At 34.5% G+C, this 21,429-nt stretch overlaps 1 protein-coding gene and 1 pseudogene across 2 annotated transcripts; one reads left to right on the top strand and one right to left on the bottom strand.

Annotated features, from left to right (window-relative positions):
• The first annotated feature begins 915 nt into the window (after positions 1-915).
• On the top strand, positions 916-12,580 carry LOC119682211 (annotated as a pseudogene).
• Positions 12,581-15,186: 2,606 nt separating this feature from the next.
• On the bottom strand, positions 15,187-19,554 carry LOC119686215 (vesicular inhibitory amino acid transporter-like). Of its 2 annotated transcripts, XM_038100727.1 has the most exons (4): positions 19,467-19,554; positions 18,932-19,051; positions 18,709-18,862; positions 15,187-16,506 (listed from the first exon to the last, which is right to left on the bottom strand). In XM_038100727.1, exons 2-4 carry the CDS (start codon positions 19,038-19,040, stop codon positions 15,210-15,212), a joined length of 1,560 nt encoding a protein of 519 aa, XP_037956655.1. In that variant the 5' UTR covers positions 19,041-19,051; positions 19,467-19,554; the 3' UTR covers positions 15,187-15,209. The 2 variants fall into 2 exon arrangements, with proteins under 2 accessions (XP_037956655.1, XP_037956654.1); XM_038100726.1 differs by lacking the exon at positions 19,467-19,554 and having other exon boundaries at positions 18,932-19,356.
• Positions 19,555-21,429: the final 1,875 nt, after the last annotated feature.

Raw genomic sequence — 21,429 nt, 5'->3', positions numbered from 1 at the left:
GATGCTATGATACGTGTATGTTTGGTTTACGAGTTACCCATATCACTTTAATCAATTTATTTTCTTTGAGAGTTTTATATAGCTTACGATATCGATTCATGATAGTTTCTTGTGGTTCCCAAAGATGAATTTTATAAAAACTCTATCCCGGTTTTTTGTTAATGCTTAGCCTGGTGGATATTTATTACAAAAAAAAAACGCAAACGGTTGTAAAATATTTTAGATCATATTGAGACGAATTTACTAACCAGAGTTTTGTTCACCGCAAGTGTGTACCGGGCCTAAGTAAGAGCTTGAAAACTCTTCCATCTCTTTTTTCATAGTTGTTTAGAACTTCAATTCTCTGTGCCTCTATATATAACACAATAGAAGCAGTAATAAGATATTGATACGATTTTCCATTATATACAGAAATTGATTGATAATGTTACATTTATAATTAGTTAGGGAAATAAAGAGCTCTAAGACAAAGCTGCGTTTTATTAAAGACAGAGCTGCTATTACGATTTACAAAAGATTGTACTCTCGCAAAGTTTGCAAGAAATTAAACTCTTTCATAAGTTTTAGGGGTGGCGTTTGATAAGAGCCTCACTATATCTTTATTGCATACCTTAACTTCATGACTGTTTATTATATCGATTTAAAACGTGATTTCAAAAGGAATATTAATATATTAAAAGCAGAAGTTAAAGTTGAAATATTACTAAGACATAATAATACATTTATTAAAATTTTTGTTTTTAGATTTTCGATGCAAGTATTAATGACTGGCGAGTCTTAGATGAAAAGACCCACACCGACGTTTTAGAGAAAATTGTGGAAACTCCAAAAAAGACAATATATATTGATGAGTTTGTTGAAATAGAACGAAACAATGCTCTTGTTGAGGATATTAATAGCTCACTATACAAAAAAAACGAAACTCGAAATGAAAAACTGATCACAAAGGATATTTATGATGAAACCGATACGTTTGTAAACGATTCAAAATCAGTAAGTATATAAATTATTTAAAATTAATAGTCATTTGTAAATATATATTTCGTTTACGTACTACAGAAGAGAATCGCAAAACAATCAACCCATAAGGATAATCGACACACGGAAATGTGTATATGTGAAATTTGCACATGCGGGTAAGCATTGATAATATATTCTTTAATTATGTCAGAAATACATTTTTTTTACTTAATTCTTTTCTTAGGCGACATCATTGTGCTGGTACTGAAACTAAAAAATCCACAAGTGACTATCTCGATACTCAAGGTATGAAATTGTTTTCTTTTTCAAAGTTCTGTTTCCCAATTACTGTTAATTTTACATTTTCAGACACAACTTTTGAAACCCAAACTAGGATACGCACAAATACGTGGTCCAAATCAGACTTGGAGGAACTTAGAGAATCTCATAGAAAAGACACAAAATACATTCCAGAGCATGAAAATGACAATTACATAATACGAGCAACACCAGTTAAACCTATAGACAATTTAAAACAAGAAGGCGAATTTTATGTACCTGAAAAACCAACATTTAAGACCGCTGAAAAGATCCAACAAATTATTCGTAAGGATAATCTAACATTAGAAGGTGAAATGACTTTCGTTGAAAACGCAGAATATCAATACACAAGTAGACCACAGCAAATAAAACCAACTGACAACTTACGTTCTGAAGGTGAATTCTATATGCCAGATAAAGTTGGATATATACCAGCAGATAGAACAAGTCCAATTAGGCACAAAGACAACTTAAAAACCGAAGGTGAATTCTACACATCTGAGAAAACAGAATATCAGCAAGCAGAAAAAATAGAGCGTGTCATAAGAAAAGACAATCTTAAGTCAGAAGGAGAAATGACTTTTACAGAAAAGGAAAAATACACATATGTTACACGTCCTGAACAAATAAAATATACAGACAATCTTAAACCGGAAGGCGAGTTTTACAAACCAGATAAGCATGAATACAAGCCAGCTGATCGACCAACTCAAAAGAAACCTGAAGATAATCTACGTCCCGAGGGAGAGTTTTACGGTCCTGAAAAACCGAAATATAGACCAGGTGAAAGACCAACACAAGTTAAACATGACGACAATCTCAAACCTGAAGGCGAGTTTTATGCTCCAGAAAAACCGAAATACAAACCGGGTGAAAGACCAACCGCAGTAAGACCTGACGACAATTTACGGCCAGAAGGAGAGTTTTATACCCCAGATAAATCTATATTTAAACCTGCAGAGCGACCTCTTCAAAAGAAACCGGAAGATAATTTGCGCCCTGAAGGAGAATTTTATGGACCAGAAAAACCGACATACAGATCAGGCGAACGTCCGGAGCAAGTACGTCATGATGACAACTTGCGACCAGAAGGCGAGTTCTATACACCAGAGAAACCAACATTTAAACCAGCCGAGCGTCCCATTCAAAAGAAACCCGAAGATAATTTGCGGCCAGAAGGCGAATTTTACACACCTGAAAAATCTAAATATAGACCAGGTGAAAGACCAACTCAAGTTCGGCACGATGATAATCTTAAACCTGAAGGCGAATTTTACGCTCCAGAAAAATCAAAATATAAACCTGGAGAAAGACCAACTCAGGTTCGACCAGATGATAACCTTAAACCTGAAGGTGAATTCTATGTTCCCGAAAAAACACAATTCAAGCCCGCAGAAAAAACACAACGAGTTATTCGTAAAGATAATTTGAAGACAGAAGGTGAAATGACATTCGTTGAGAGGGAAGAATATCAATATGTTATCAGACCAGAACAAGTAAAACCAACTGATAATTTAAGGCCCGAAGGAAAATTCTATGCACCAGATAAAGTTGATTTTGAACCTGCTGAGCGACCTGTACAAAAGAAACACAAAGACAATTTACGACCAGAAGGTGAATTCTACACTCCTGAGAAACCGACATACAAACAAGGTGAAAGACCAACTCAAGTCCGTCCCGATGATAATCTCAAACCTGAAGGTGAATTCTATGCTCCAGAAAAACCAAAATATAAACCAGGTGAGAGACCAACTCAAGTTCGACCAGATGACAACCTACGTCCTGAAGGTGAATTCTATATGTTCCAGAAAAAACACAATTCAAGCCCGCAGAGAAAACACAACGAGTTATTCGTAAAGATAATTTGAAGACAGAAGGTGAAATGACATTCGTTGAGAGGGAAGAATATCAATATGTAGTCAGACCAGAGCAAGTAAAACCCACTGATAACTTAAAGCCTGAAGGAAAATTCTATACACCAGATAAAGTTGATTTTGAACCTGCTGAGAGACCTGTTCAAAAGAAACACAAAGACAATTTGCGACCAGAAGGTGAATTCTACACTCCAGAAAAACCGAAATACAAACCAGGTGAAAGGCCAACTCAAGTTCGGCCTGATGATAATCTCAAACCTGAAGGCGAGTTCTATGCTCCAGAAAAACCGAAATATAAACCTGGTGAGAGACCAACTCAAGTTCGACCAGATGACAATCTCAAACCAGAGGGTGAGTTCTATGCTCCAGAAAAACCGAAGTATAAGCCTGGTGAAAGACCAACTCAAGTTCGACCAGATGACAACCTACGTCCTGAAGGTGAATTCTATACACCGGAGAAACCAACGTTTAAGCCGGCTGAACGTCCCATTCAAAAGAAACCCGAAGATAACTTGCGGCCAGAGGGTGAGTTTCATAGTCCCGAAAAACCAAAATATAGACCAGGTGAAAGACCAACTCAAGTTCGACCTGATGATAATCTCAAACCCGAAGGCGAGTTTTATACTCCAGAAAAACCTAAATATAAACCTGGAGAAAGACCAACTCAAATTCGACCTGATGATAATCTCAAACCAGAAGGTAAGTTCTATGTCCCAGAAAAACTGAAGTATAAGCCTGGTGAAAGACCAACTCAAGTTCGACCAGATGACAACCTACGTCCTGAAGGTGAATTCTATACACCGGATAAGCCAACGTTTAAGCCGGCTGAACGACCCATTCAAAAGAAACCCGAAGATAACTTGCGGCCAGAGGGTGAGTTTCATAGTCCCGAAAAACCAAAATATAGACCAGGTGAAAGACCAACTCAAGTTCGACCTGATGATAATCTCAAACCTGAAGGCGAGTTTTATACTCCAGAAAAACCAAAATATAAACCTGGAGAAAGACCAACTCAAGTTCGACCAGATGATAATCTCAAGCCTGAAGGTGAATTCTATGTTCCAGAAAAAACACAATTCAAGCCAGCAGAGAAAACACAACGAGTTATTCGTAAAGATAATCTGAAGACTGAAGGTGAAATGACATTCGTTGAAAGGGAAGAATATCAATATGTTATCAGACCAGAACAAGTAAAACCAACTGATAACTTAAAGCCTGAAGGAAAATTCTATACACCAGATAAAGTTGATTTTGAACCTGCTGAGAGACCTATTCAAAAGAAACCTGAAGACAATTTACGACCAGAAGGTGAATTCTACACTCCAGAAAAACCGAAATACAAACCAGGAGAAAGACCAACACAAGTTCGGCCCGATGATAATCTCAAACCTGAAGGCGAGTTCTATGCTCCAGAAAAACCAAAATATAAACCTGGTGAGAGACCAACTCAAGTTCGACCAGATGATAATCTCAAACCTGAAGGTGAATTTTATACTCCAGAAAAACCAAAATATAAACCAGGTGAAAGACCAACTCAAGTTCGACCAGATGATAACCTTAAACCTGAAGGTGAATTCTATGTTCCCGAAAAAACACAATTCAAGCCCGCAGAGAAAACACAACGAGTTATTCGTAAAGATAATTTGAAGACAGAAGGTGAAATGACATTCGTTGAGAGGGAAGAATATCAATATGTTATCAGACCAGAACAAGTAAAACCCACTGATAACTTAAAGCCTGAAGGAAAATTCTATGCACCAGATAAAGTTGATTTTGAACCAGCTGAGAGACCTGTCCAAAAGAAACACAAAGACAATTTACGACCAGAAGGTGAATTCTACACTCCAGAAAAACCGAAATACAAACCAGGTGAGAGGCCAACTCAAGTTCGGCCTGATGACAATCTCAAACCTGAAGGCGAGTTCTATGCTCCAGAAAAACTGAAGTATAAGCCTGGTGAAAGACCAACTCAAGTTCGACCTGATGACAATCTACGTCCTGAAGGTGAATTCTATACACCGGAGAAGCCAACGTTTAAGCCGGCTGAACGTCCCATTCAAAAGAAACCCGAAGATAATTTGCGGCCAGAGGGTGAGTTTCATAGTCCCGAAAAACCAAAATATAGACCAGGTGAAAGACCAACTCAAGTTCGACCTGATGATAATCTCAAACCTGAAGGCGAGTTCTATGCTCCAGAAAAACCAAAATATAAACCCGGTGAAAGACCAACTCAAGTCCGACCTGAAATATCCAATGCTCAAACCAGAAGGTAAGGTTCTATGTCCCAGAAAAAACTGGAAGTTAAGCTGGTTGAAAGACCGCAAATCAAGTTGACCAGATGACAACCTACGTCCCTGAAAGGAGTGAATTCTATACACCGGAGAAGGCCAACGTCCTCTAACGCCCGGCTGAACGACCGAATTCAAAAGAAACCCGAAGATAACTTGCGGCCAGAGGGTGAGTTTCAATAGTCCTGAAAAAACCAAAATAGTAGACCAGGTGAAAGACCCAAACTCAAGTTCGACCTGATGATAATCTCAACCTGAAAGGCGAGTTTTATACTTCCAGAAACAAACCAAAATATAAACCTGGAGAAAGACCGACACAAGTTCGACCAGATGATAATCTTAAACCTGAAGGTGAGTTTTATGTTCCCGAAAAAACACAATTCAAGCCCGCAGAGAAAACACAACGAGTTATTCGTAAAGATAATTTGAAGACAGAAGGTGAAATGACATTCGTTGAGAGGGAAGAATATCAATATGTAGTCAGACCAGAACAAGTAAAACCAACTGATAACTTAAAGCCTGAAGGAAAATTCTATACACCAGATAAAGTTGATTTTGAACCTGCTGAGAGACCTATTCAAAAGAAACCAGAAGACAATTTACGACCAGAAGGTGAATTCTACACTCCAGAAAAACCGAAATACAAACCAGGAGAAAGACCAACACAAGTTCGGCCTGATGATAATCTCAAACCTGAAGGCGAGTTCTATGCTCCAGAAAAACCAAAATATAAACCTGGTGAGAGACCAACTCCAGTTCGACCAGATGACAATCTCAAACCTGAAGGTGAATTTCATACTCCAGAAAAACCAAAATATAAACCTGGAGAAAGACCGACACAAGTTCGACCAGATGATAACCTTAAACCTGAAGGTGAATTCTATGTTCCCGAAAAAACACAATTCAAGCCCGCAGAGAAAACACAACGAGTTATTCGTAAAGATAATTTGAAGACAGAAGGTGAAATGACATTCGTTGAAAGGGAAGAATATCAATATGTAGTCAGACCAGAACAAGTAAAACCCACTGATAACTTAAAACCTGAAGGAAAATTCTATGCACCAGATAAAGTTGATTTTGAACCTGCTGAGAGACCTGCACAAAAGAAACACAAAGACAATTTACGACCAGAAGGTGAATTCTACACTCCAGAAAAACCGAAATACAAACCAGGTGAGAGGCCAACTCAAGTTCGGCCCGATGATAATCTCAAACCTGAAGGCGAGTTCTATGCTCCAGAAAAACCAAAATATAAACCTGGTGAGAGACCAACTCAAGTTAGACCTGATGACAACCTCAAACCTGAAGGTGAATTCTATGCTCCAGAAAAACTGAAATATAAGCCAGGTGAAAGACCAACTCAAGTTCGACCAGATGACAACCTACGTCCTGAAGGTGAATTCTATACACCGGAGAAGCCAACGTTTAAGCCGGCTGAACGTCCCATTCAAAAGAAACCCGAAGATAATTTGCGGCCAGAGGGTGAGTTTCATAGTCCCGAAAAACCAAAATATAGACCAGGTGAAAGACCAACTCAAGTTCGACCTGATGATAATCTCAAACCTGAAGGCGAGTTCTATGCTCCAGAAAAACCAAAATATAAACCCGGTGAAAGACCAACTCAAGTCCGACCTGATGACAACCTCAAACCTGAAGGTGAATTTTATACTCCGGAAAAACCAAAGTATAAACCAGGTGAAAGACCGACACAAGTTCGACCTGATGATAATCTGAAACTTGAAGGTGAATTTTATGTCCCCGAAAAAACACAATTTAAGCCCGCAGAGAAAACACAACGAGTTATTCGTAAAGATAATTTGAAGACAGAAGGTGAAATGACATTCGTTGAGAGGGAAGAATATCAATATGTTATCAGACCAGAACAAGTAAAACCCACTGATAACTTAAAGCCTGAAGGAAAATTCTATGCACCAGATAAAGTTGATTTTGAACCTGCTGAGAGACCTGTCCAAAAGAAACCAAAGACAATTTACGACCAGAAGGTGAATTCTACACTCCAGAAAAACCGAAATATAAGCCGGGTGAGAGACCAACTCAAGTTCGGCCTGATGATAATCTCAAACCTGAAGGCGAGTTCTATGCTCCAGAAAAACCAAAATATAAACCTGGTGAGAGACCAACTCCAGTTCGACCTGATGACAATCTCAAACCTGAAGGTGAATTTCATACTCCAGAAAAACCAAAATATAAACCTGGAGAAAGACCGACACAAGTTCGACCAGATGATAACCTTAAACCTGAAGGTGAATTCTATGTTCCCGAAAAAACACAATTCAAGCCCGCAGAGAAAACACAACGAGTTATTCGTAAAGATAATTTGAAGACAGAAGGTGAAATGACATTCGTTGAAAGGGAAGAATATCAATATGTAGTCAGACCAGAACAAGTAAAACCCACTGATAACTTAAAACCTGAAGGAAAATTCTATGCACCAGATAAAGTTGATTTTGAACCTGCTGAGAGACCTGCACAAAAGAAACACAAAGACAATTTACGACCAGAAGGTGAATTCTACACTCCAGAAAAACCGAAATACAAACCAGGTGAGAGGCCAACTCAAGTTCGGCCTGATGATAATCTCAAACCTGAAGGCGAGTTCTATGCTCCAGAAAAACCAAAATATAAACCTGGTGAGAGACCAACTCAAGTTCGACCTGATGACAACCTCAAACCTGAAGGTGAATTCTATGCTCCAGAAAAACTGAAATATAAGCCAGGTGAAAGACCAACTCAAGTTCGACCAGATGACAACCTACGTCCTGAAGGTGAATTCTATACACCGGAGAAGCCAACGTTTAAGCCGGCTGAACGTCCCATTCAAAAGAAACCCGAAGATAATTTGCGGCCAGAGGGTGAGTTTCATAGTCCCGAAAAACCAAAATATAGACCAGGTGAAAGACCAACTCAAGTTCGACCTGATGATAATCTCAAACCTGAAGGCGAGTTCTATGCTCCAGAAAAACCAAAATATAAACCCGGTGAAAGACCAACTCAAGTCCGACCTGATGACAACCTCAAACCTGAAGGTGAATTTTATACTCCGGAAAAACCAAAGTATAAACCAGGTGAAAGACCGACACAAGTTCGACCTGATGATAATCTGAAACTTGAAGGTGAATTTTATGTCCCCGAAAAAACACAATTTAAGCCCGCAGAGAAAACACAACGAGTTATTCGTAAAGATAATTTGAAGACAGAAGGTGAAATGACATTCGTTGAGAGGGAAGAATATCAATATGTTATCAGACCAGAACAAGTAAAACCCACTGATAACTTAAAGCCTGAAGGAAAATTCTATGCACCAGATAAAGTTGATTTTGAACCTGCTGAGAGACCTGTCCAAAAGAAACACAAAGACAATTTACGACCAGAAGGTGAATTCTACACTCCAGAAAAACCAAAATATAAGCCGGGTGAGAGACCAACTCAAGTTCGACCAGATGACAACCTCAAACCTGAAGGCGAGTTCTATGCTCCAGAAAAACCAAAATATAAACCTGGTGAGAGACCAACTCAAGTTCGACCTGATGACAACCTCAAACCTGAAGGTGAATTCTATGCTCCAGAAAAACTAAAATATAAACCAGGTGAAAGACCAACTCAAGTTCGACCAGATGATAATCTTAAACCTGAAGGTGAATTCTATACACCGGAGAAACCAACGTTTAAGCCGGCTGAACGTCCCATTCAAAAGAAACCCGAAGATAATTTGCGGCCAGAGGGTGAGTTTCATAGTCCCGAAAAACCAAAATATAGACCAGGTGAAAGACCAACTCAAGTTCGACCTGATGATAATCTCAAACCTGAAGGCGAGTTTTATACTCCAGAAAAACCAAAATATAAACCTGGAGAAAGACCAACTCAAGTTCGACCAGATGATAATCTTAAACCTGAAGGTGAATTCTATGTTCCAGAAAAAACACAATTCAAGCCCGCAGAGAAAACACAACGAGTTATTCGTAAAGATAATTTGAAGACAGAAGGTGAAATGACATTCGTTGAAAGGGAAGAATATCAATATGTAGTCAGACCAGAACAAGTAAAACCAACTGATAACTTAAAGCCTGAAGGAAAATTCTATGCACCAGATAAAGTTGATTTTGAACCTGCTGAGCGACCTGTCCAAAAGAAACACAAAGACAATTTACGACCAGAAGGTGAATTCTACACTCCAGAAAAACCAAAATATAAGCCGGGTGAGAGACCAACTCAAGTTCGACCAGATGACAACCTCAAACCTGAAGGCGAGTTCTATGCTCCAGAAAAACTAAAATATAAGCCCGGTGAAAGGCCAACACAAGTTCGACCTGATGATAATCTCAAACCTGAAGGTGAGTTCTACTCTCCAGAAAAAGCAAAGTTTAAACCTGCTGAAAAAATACAACGAATTATTCATAAAGATAATTTGAAGACAGAAGGTGAAATGACATTTGTTGAAAGGGATGAATATCAATATGTAGTCAGACCAGAGCAAGTAAAACCAACTGATAACTTAAAGCCTGAAGGGAAATTCTATACACCTGATAAAACTGATTTTAAACCTGCTGAGCGACCGGTCCAGAAAAAACCAGAAGACAACTTGCGACCAGAAGGTGATTTGTTTATACCAGGTAAATCGCAGTACCGACCTGCTGAGAAGACTAAGAAGGTTATTCATAAGGATAATCTACGAACCGAAGGTGAAATGACATTTATCGAGAAAGACGAGTATCAGTTTACTATTCGGCCGAATCAAATTAAACCAAGCGATAATTTAAAACCAGAAGGCGTATTTTATACTCCACAAAAATCTGACTTCAAGCCCGCAGAGCGTCCTATTCCAAAAATACCTGAGGATAATTTACGTCCTGAAGGTCAATTTTATGGCCCTGCAAAGCCGGAATACAAACCTGGAGAGAGGCCAACACCTGTTAAACATGATGATAATTTGAAACCTGAAGGAGATTTTTATGTTCCGGAAAGAACTCAACATAAGCCTGCTGAAAAAGCTCAGCGTGTTATACGAAAGGATAATTTGAAAACAGAAGGTGATATGACTTTCATTGAAAAGGAAAAATATCAGTTCACTGTACGACCAGAACAAGTGATTCCAGCGGATAATTTGAGACCTGAAGGTGAAATTTGTGTTCCTGAAAAGCCGTCATTTAAGCCAGCTACTAAAACTGAAAGAATTATACATAAAGATAATTTGAAAGTTGAGGGTGAAATGATTTTCACCACGAAAGATGAATATATGTTTGTAGAAAAACAGAAGCCAGTAAAGCATACAGACAATTTGAAACCTGAGGGTGAATTTTACTCTCCTACCAAAACAGTATATCGTGCAGCAGACCGTCCCGTTCAAAAGAAACCAAAAGATAATTTAAAATCCGAAGGTAGTTTTTATGTTCCTGAAAAGACTTCATTTAAAACTGCATCAAAATCAGAGCGAATAATTCATAAAGACAATTTGAAAATGGAAGGAGATATGTCTTTTACGCAAAAAGAAAGCTATAAATACGTGAAAAGACCGCAACAAGTAAAACCTACTGATAATTTGAAATCTGAGGGCGAGTTTTACAGTCCAGATAGTACGAATTATGTACCAGCAGAACGACCTCAAGTTAAAAAGCCTGTTGATAACTTAAAAAGTGAAGGTGATTTTTATAGAATAGAGGATAAGAAAACAACTAGAAAAATAACTGCAAGTGACAACGTTGTAAAGGATAGAACCGAAAGAATTATTCCAAAAAAACCTACAGACAACTTAAAATTGGAAGGTACCATGGATATGCAAAGGAGAGAAGATTTCAAATCTACAAACACCATTACAAAGACATCTCAAACAGTCTCTAAAATTAAACAAACTCACAATGCTTCTTCGATAAACTTAGGAAGTGATCAATCTATACTTAAGACAACTAACCAAATGAGTTTTGCTTCTGGTAAAAATACAAACGTCACAAATGGAAATACGAAATCTCCAGCGGACGGCTTGATAGTTGTATCTACAAAGAAGGTAACGACTGTTATAGGGAGCCGCAATAAGAAGGAACCGGAAACTGAATTTGTAAAGCGAAATGAAAAGGTAAATATAATCGAAAATACTACAAAATCGACTAACGCGACAAAGACTATTAATATTGAAAATAAGCACAGTGATATTGTGTCAGTAAAGGAAAATCATGTAACACGTGCTAATCAGAGAAGCATAACTGATCAACGTGATAGTTTAGGAACAATAATAGCGAATGTTGCAACACAAAATACTGTTTCCAATAATGAATGCAAAAATGTATCTAATGTCTCAAATATGACACATTTATCCAATGTTTCAAAAGTATCCAATATTTCAAATGTGTCCAATGTTTCAAATGCATCCAATATTTCTTCTTCAAAACAGTACCATCACCGCAAAGGTGAGCTTTCCAGCGAATCGGATATAACTAACTCCATTTTTCATCGTAAGAATGTATCAACTGACTCGAATCAATTTGGTGGTCTATCATCAAATGGAAAAATTCACCGTAAGAGTATTCTAAATTTGCACGAACATTCCATTGGTGGCATTCCAAGCGAAAGAAAAAGTTATAGCAGCATACACAGGCAAAACAAAGAGTTAGATTCTTGTTTATCAACATCTTCGAATGAACGTCAAACTTATAATGTTGCACACAAATCGTATGATGCTAAATCAGCATCTTCGGCATCATCATCAACGATGACTCGTATTATAACTGGCGAATATGCATTACCATCAACCACACGTACAGAACGCATAATTACTCGAAGGAATGGTGGTCAATCTTCTTTTACCCTCGGGTCTGATACGGCAACATCTTCAAGTCTTTACAAAAGCGAATATAAAGGACCTGCTTCAACAACATGTGCTATACACAAAATCCAGCAAGGTGCCTATCAACATACCCGAGATACAAAAGATCATAAGTTCTTCAAAAGTTCTAAATAGTGTCTAAGTCTAAACAATTAACTATAATATATATATAGCCATCGCACGATTTTCTACATTTTTAATATAATATCCTTTCTGTAAATTTCAGAGAATGTAAACTTAATACATGAAACATATAATTACTAACCATTTTTTGAATAATTCTAATAAAAATATTTTTAAATAAATTCACTAAATTTTATGTCTATTCTTTTTTTATTAGTAGTAATATAAGTAGTAGTAGTATCTACTGTACCAAAATCCTATTAAAAAGTTTATAATAAAATAATACAAATTAAATTCATAAACTTTACTTAAGCGTATTTAAACCAATAATGATATGATTCTTTTAACACAATGATAACTGAGGTCTGTCAGGATTTTGACAGACCGTACAACAGGTCGTACAAGGTTTTAAAGCAATTATTTTTCTTGTAATGTTTTCAAGTTACTGATTGTTGTCCATCTTAAGAACTTTTTTATAACTTAGTCTCAAAATTAGTGTTAAGCACTAATTTGTTTATAAAGTATCGGAGTAGGTCTTCTACGTTGCTTCTTTATAAGGAAGCTCTCTTACACTCTATTATTTACAAAAATAATACTCACGACAATTTAATACCAATTATTACTTCCTTTAACGTTTCGACTAGATCTTAAGTATATATAATATTTAGCGGATCCATACTCATATGTATTTTTATTTCTTAACTTTTTCCGAATTTTCATCGTCATATGTTTATAATTCCTGATCTGCATATAAACTGTGGTGCTTTTTGAATATATTAACTTTTTATTTTTGAATATTTATTGTGTACTTCATAACACTTAATAATAGTGAAGCTTATCTATCTTAACTTGCGATAATTTGGGGGTTATTGTTAGAATAACACAATCATCTGACTCATAACATTCAATAGGGTTATGCCGTCTGTAAGATGTGTGATTTAGTCGTTGTCTTCCTGAAGCGCTTTATTTATTTCAGTTTGAATGGGAAACCACTCTGATACTTTATCTGTGTTTTTAATTTCCTGATTATAAACAACGTTGTATTGTATCAAGTTAGAGTCACATTCTAAAGTTATTTAGCTTGTGGAATAACGCTTTTCAGTTTATTGTGCTAGTTTATACACGAACTGTGGTAATACGTATATACGACAGTCTTTTATCTCTTTCTTGAACTTGTATTGATAGACTTTGCAAATTTCGGTGTATAACCTAAATATTTAATTACTCAAAAAATATCAAAATATTCCTGTGAATAACTTGGCAAGGGACGACCTGCGGGTTACCACAAAGGATAAAAAATGATTGCTGTTTCAAAGGCTCCGGGTAAATTTTAGATATATTGCATGGTATAGAACTAAATATGGGTTCTATCTTCATATGGTTATTTGTTTAATTGCGTTAAGAACTTTTAATATGACAAGAACTTGATTTAAAATAGTAGAGAAAGAGGATATTTTCAAATCCGCTTGAATTAAATAATCAAGAAGAATTGACCACAATTGGTTAACGAAGAAGTAGTTGTGTTACATGATAACAATGGTAGGCCCCACAGACATATCTTTAATGACTCGAAACAAATTGACCGCTCTTGATTGGCAAGTTTTGATGCATCCATCGTATGTCCACCGCCCGAAACCTACATCGTTCGACTCCTATTTATTTCGGATTTTCTTTATGGTAAAGAAAGGTTACCATAACTAAACCGCCGCTGTAATGCACTTGGCGAAGTTTTTCATCGAGAAACCACAGTAGTTTAACACCAATAGAATTACGAAGCTACTTGAAAAATTTCAAAAGGTCATCAATAATAATGGCCAACATGAACTCTATTAAATTTAATTGACAATAATGAAAATTTATATTTAAAAATGTACCAGAAAACTTTTTGTGTCACCAATACGTAGTTCTTCATGTAATTATTTTTATATATAGTATGTTGGATTATATTTAATCGAAGGACGCAAAACATTTTTATATAACAAAAATACGGGGTTAATGAGCTTAGGCAAAGGTTAGTTAGTACTTTTAATTTTTTAAATAATAACACTTTCATAAACTTTAAAATCAAAATTACTTTATTTTAATATATATATTTAAACATTAAAAAAACTTTCGATTTTATATGAGTTATTTTGGCTATCTATTGTATTTTAATTATACATTCATACATATTTACTAATATTATATGGATTTTCTTACAATTAAACTTTGGAAGACTTCTTTTCATTTAATTTAAGTAAATATAATTATTATTATTATTGTAACATTTAAATATTAATGCAAATTTATTACAAATTAATTCTTATATACTAATTATTTGGAAGACAATATGTTTTTGGAAGACATTTGTTTCAAAGTTTGTTTTCTTTTTCATATTTTAAAAGGCTGCAATTTAAAAACACCGATTTTATATAGCGATTATAAAATAAATTATTTTAAGATATACTATATATGATATATGGCAAAGCAGAATTATATCTCACATTAATTATATATTTAACATTAATTTTTATAATCAAAATTATTAATTATATTTATTAATTAAACAGAGATCTATATATATGCTCCCGACCTCTTGAGGACTTACGTATATATTGTCTTTATTTTTTGTAGATTTTAGTTTTAAAATGATCGAATAAATTAATCCAATGTTTAGAAATTGCACCCCTTTTTTTCATATTTTACAACAATAGAAACACATTGTGTTTCTTTTAAAATATGTTTCAAATAGCAACAAAAATAATAAGAAATATATAATAAATATTTATATTTAAATATATTGATATATATATGTATATAGTATTCTTTTTAAAATGGAAGACCTATTTCAAACGCATTTATTAAAGCGTTTCCAGAATCGTAAATACCAATTACGCCGAATAAAACCCCCAAACCTATAATGAGGTAGTCTTTTGCAATTTCCTTTTGATCCAAAAGATGTCCTTTGATCTTTAAATGAAAATAACATGGCCAAATAAAACTTAACATAGTACCAGTAAAACTACCAATGAAACCCATTAAAATAGAAAAATGTGGTATGAATATAGCCATCATTATTGTAGATACTATTACACCAACTCTAAAGCCTAAGCCCCATACTTTAAGTCCACCATCGAGATGCCAAATTGTTGGAAATCTTGTTTTTGGTGGACCACGAAAAAAGTTACGTTCTAGTAATTCACAAGCAGCATAATAGGGTAATGGATAGCTAAGAATAGCTTTTATTACCAAAAAGAAGTTAACTAAACCCTTAAAACCTTGTGAATGTAAATTATTTGTAATAACTTGTTGGGTATCATTTTGAAAGGTAAGAAAGCATATATAACCGAAACCTGCTTTAAAAATGGCCGCTGCGATATGTGACCAATCAAGCATCCAATTAAATTTTGAACGATCTATCATATTTCCCTCTAGTGTTGGCAAAAAAATTTGTGATGTATATGAGAAAACTATAACACCAAGTGATATTGGAAAATTTTCCATATCAAGACTCCATCGTACTTTCGACCAACCCCAATCACCGATTTGTAAAATACAATAACCAAGTATTACTGCATTAATGACAATATGTGACATTGTACACCAAAAAGATAATGTGGATACCATTTTGAGTGACTTCAAAAAACCCATAGGCAATAAAAATATGCCTACAAACATCATCCAAGATCTGGAATCAAAAGATCCTTGAGGATAAGTGCCTGCCAACAAATCACCACATACTACAACATACAATATACAGGTCATTAGTAATTCAATTAATTGTGCAATACTAACTGCACGTGCACCTAATTTTGGCCCAAAACATACCTTAGCTATGGCTACATAGCTATCACGTACACGTACCAATTGTCCCGTGCTTGGATCTGGCTCATATAGACATTGTACTAGTACTTTACCCGTGTAGCAACATATATGTGCAATTCCAACCATGGCTATGATTGCCCAATAACCACCGTGGAGTACAGCAAACGGTAATGAAACGATAAACATTCCCTGTATGGCATTCGTAACATTCCAAGCAGCTTGCATTTCATCAATTTTAGAACCACCGCCACCTTCACCTTCGCATACAAAAGAACTTCCATCGGATTTCACACTATCCTGTCTGTAAATAAACAAGAAATAAGTTTTAATTAAAAACAAGATATAAAATAGGCTTAAAGTTTTGGTTTTGTTCAAGCTTAGGTTACACTTGAAATGGAGTTATAGAGTATTTTCAACATAGTAAATCAGTCGGGTCTTATAGCTGCTGTATTCGAATTGCCTTAAAAAAAAGATATTCTGACAATGAGCTTTAGTTCAATTTTAAATTTTTAAATAAACACTATTACTTTTTTTCTCTAAATATTAAAATAATAAAATCTTTTTTATAACAAAAATGTTAACCATTAATATTGTACAATATCTGTGATATATGTTTGATATATACATTTCAAAGTCTAAACAGCTTTGAGCGATTAAAACTTTGAAGGTATCTCCCTCCAAACCACCAAATTGAAATAAAGAAGATTATGAAATTATTTAATCTATAGTGTTGGAAACGATAATCCGAGCAATAGGTTTAAACCTGACTGGCTCAATATTTTACAAAAGTTTGATACTGCTTGCGTATGTCGACGATATTAATATCGTGACCTAATCCCCCGCGCCGTCAGTGGAACAAATGGATCTTGTGGTCAATGAGGACAAACCAAAGTACTTTCTGGCAACAAACAAATTTCTTAAGCATCCTGAGCCCATATCGTGAGATTCACTATTGACAACGTGTATCGAATTAGATGGAACTATGAACTATATCAGTTATACCGCGACATTGATATAGTTAAGCGCATAAAAATACAGCGGTTTCACTGGCTTAGTCATGTTGTGCGAATGAAAGAAAATACTTCAATTAGAGAGGTGTATGATACGGTAGCCGCAGGTGGAAAACGCGATAGACGACGTACCCTTCTTTGAAGGATCAAGTGGCCAAGGATATGGGGGTGCATACGGTATTACCAATTGGCGACAGCAAGTCATTGATCAGAGTGGCTGGCGGAGGCTACTGGACGTGACCCATGACGACTCATGTCTATGATGGCCATATAAGTAAGTAAATTCTTCGGTTACCTGAGAGTTCAGTACTATTAGTTTGCTTTTGTTTTTATATATAAGTATTAAAATTATCAGTACTGTTGATAGAATGAGTCGAACCAAAAATAATGTTTAATTATTTAAGAACATAAACTAAACAATTTTAGGATAAACAATTTTAGTGATTATTATTGAAACACTGAGTCACATATGTGACTTAGAACTGTGACTATGACTAATATTTAATATATAATTGATTTCATATTGTTATCTTAGAATTAATTTTTCTAAAACAATTTTTTAACGTTATTAATATTTTCAGCACTAGATACGGTACGTTGGTCATGGGTTTTAAAATCAACATTATCACTATGATATATTAGTATATTGAACAATACGGAAATCGCAATTTATTTAAATTGTTTGGTATTTATTTCATAAAAGCAGGATTTTATTTTATAAGAAATATTAATATTAATAATATCAAAATTATGCAACATTTTTTGTTTATGATAATGTCCTTCAGCAATATTATATACGGAAATTTATGTGATTACACTACTTTACTTAGCAAAAATTAATAGGTTTTTCATTATTTATTAAAGAATGTTTTGAAGTTTCAATATGCAATTGATTCTTAAATAAAGCCTGGCACTTGCAGTCCAATAAATTATATACGGACTATAAACTAATCAAATAAAAATTTGAATATTTTCTAAGGTCACTGATGAGGACTATTAGGTAATACTCGAAACAGCGTTGTATGGTCTACCAAATTTCAATAAATTAATTAAATTTTTGTTGTTGCTGCTTTATTACTATTTGAACCCTTCTTAAGTGAGATATGTTGAAGAACTCTTAATAAGATATTTTTATTAAAGAGTTTTTTAACTTCCATTCTGATGGAAGCAACTGAATTCTTTATATAAACTATTGCTTTCAATATTTTTATATAATGTGTGAAAGAATTCTCTCTCTTCGTATTCCGAAGAACGTCTTTATACGAGTATTATTATTATTTTATTAATAATACGTACAATGATGCACTGTGACTTATAAGATCAATTGCACTATCCCTGGACAAAGTCTTCTAAGTTGCCCTGAGTAATTTTACGGTTATTAACAAATGTAATAATATCCTTGCATACACTTCATTGGATTCAATAAAAGCCGTGAAACATTACTTTGTTAAGATATTTGAACAATATCTCTAACTATATTACTTATATCTTACCGAAATCCATCTGTTTGCTGATATCTGCCATCATATTCATTAACTACGAATGACGTTTGATATTCCTCTGTTTTGTAATCAGCATTGTTGGTATCCATCCATCCATTTGGATTACGAAATGGATTTAACTCCGTTCCTCTATCTTGTTTAGTTACTACAAAAAAAAAAAAAAATTATATAAATTATTGATTTTTTTAAATCAGTTTTTTTTTATAATTCTTACAATCTGTAGCATTTTCATCATTGGAATTAAACATTTCCCGCGTATGACTGGCGAACTGTTGCTGAGATGTAGTACCTGCTGGCTGTTCGTAGTCCTTTTTCTCTGGCATATGCTGTCGAGCTGTTTGCACGGCAACATTCAATATATTTTTAATAGGTGGAAGAGGAGGTAATGGTGTTGATTTCAATTTAGCTAAGAATGACATGACGGTAACAACAATGAAGACGACGATGACAGTACGAGTTCAATGTTTATAACTGGTGAAGATGGCGGTGATGCGGTGTGAGTTGTTTCTACGTAACTGTAGATATCGATTTTGTAGATGCTTATAAGCAAAAAAAATTTTCACTCTTCTTTTTGATTTGTATTTTCCTCTTATATAAATGAGGATATTATTTTCCACATTTGGTTCAAATTTTTGGCATCTAAATTAAATGAAACGACATTCCAATCAGTTTTTAATGTAAAAATAATAATTATAAATACAAATGAATGCTAAACTACATAACGAGTATGTACGTAAATATTTGTTCACCTTTTTAATCGCACTATATCTCAATTGATTTTTAATATAGTGCGATTTAATATTAAAAACTTAAAACGCTCTTTATTGCACTACTACTTAATATGGAAATAATAAAATCACAGAAAATTTTTAAATTATTTAAAGAATAAATATTTTTTAGCAAACACCAAATGCCAATGGGTTAAAATGAAATGATAAGGATATCTTCAGAGGAATTATTTTGCGCATGTCCTGTAAAATTTGTATGTAAAACATTTTAGTACCAAAGACAGTTGAATTAACTGTCTAATAGGCAAATGTCAAGTAAGTGCTAAAAATATTTAAAAGTAAACTTTAATATCAATTTTAGATAAATATACTTAAAATGGAAATAAATTAAATTTTAGTTTATAATGTTATTACAAGGAGAGTAAATTTATTTGTTTAGAACGAAAATAGGCAGGTGGGTCAAAGGTCGATCTTCCATAATTAACTATTAAGCTTTATTTATTTCATATTTCTGATAATTTTAAGTAGTAGATTAAATATTTTAAAACCTGAATTCGCTGAGAAGCACAGTGGCGGAGCTAGACCAACTCTGCACGTCGGCGACATCAGAATAGCGAGGCCCCCTTTATAACCCAGTTGTAAACTTTCAAGTTACATTGTTGAAAATTTTATTGCTAATCAAATTAAAATAAACAAAAATTAAAATAAATGAATTTTTCCTACTTTTAGCCTCACTCAATTTTTTTTTAAATTATATCATAATTTGCGCCAACTGATATTTTTGCTTCAGTTTATAGAATTTCCAATGGAGATAGTGTCTCTTGGATCATCATACTTTTCTAATACGTCTTAATTAATTTTAACTTTGAAAAGCTTCTTTCCGACAAAGCTATACTGACTGGAACTGTGAGCATGAATCTGGTTACTATATAAACATTCGGGAATACTTCGAATATGGTCAATGCCATTATCAAACCAAAATGTTCAAAATATTTATTAAGTGCATAGAATCCACAGTCTGTAACTTTTTGAGAGGCCCCTGTGGGTGCGAGGCCGTCGTCGTTCGCCAACATCGCTGACGCTTAGCGACGCCACTGGAGAAGCGTAAGCATCTATTGATAGATTTCAGTAAGGTATATGTAAAATAATTAAGTGGAGATATTGCGGAACTACTATCTCTTAACAAAGTTTAACATACTTACTAACATTAAAAAGTTTCTATGAAATCAAATAAGGTCTTGAATGTTGCTCCAAGAGATAAATTTACGCTTGGCAATAGCCTTACTCAGGTTAATTTTAGGTTCATGCAAGGTTAACCTCTCCAGTCATTCCATAACAGATCATATATGTCATAGTGTAGCATTGTCCCTTTTAATAATAATAATAACATAAAGCAGTAGCTCTTTAATATATTTCACCTTTTTTAAGGTGTGATTTACACTAAAATAATAGAATAAAGTTCAAAACATTGACTTTAGTAAATACTAAAAGATATATTTATTTTTGCTAAGTATTTTTGCAGGATAACGCACCCGCTTACACGTCAATGAAAACCATTGAATTCAATGAATTAAAGTACAAATTGCTTCCTCACCCACGTATTCTTAAGATTTGGCTCCCAGTGACAATTATCTGTTCCCAAACTTGCAAAAATAACTCAAGAGAAAGAGATTTGCATCAAAAGATGAAGTGGAAGGGGAAACTGCGGTATATTTTGAAGGACTTGATAGATCGTAATATTTAAAAGATATTCAAACGTTTCAAAATTGTTGAGCTAAAAGGCGACTATACTGAAGCATGAAATATAATTTCCGTTTTTATTACTTACACAGGGTATTTATCAATCCATCTAGTATGTGGCCTTACCAACAATCGGAACTTCATATTTATATTCTAAAAATAAATTTTATTTTTGGTTCAATTTATGACATCATCAATACTGATATTTTTGATATATTAATGACTATAAAGTAGTATTATATTC

This window comes from Teleopsis dalmanni, chromosome 2 (genome assembly GCF_002237135.1).
Source record: "Teleopsis dalmanni isolate 2A chromosome 2, ASM223713v2, whole genome shotgun sequence".
Classification (NCBI taxonomy): Eukaryota; Metazoa; Arthropoda; class Insecta; order Diptera; family Diopsidae; genus Teleopsis; species Teleopsis dalmanni.
The sequence above is the reverse complement of the archived record's forward strand: the minus strand, read 5'-3'. Positions and strand labels throughout refer to the sequence as shown.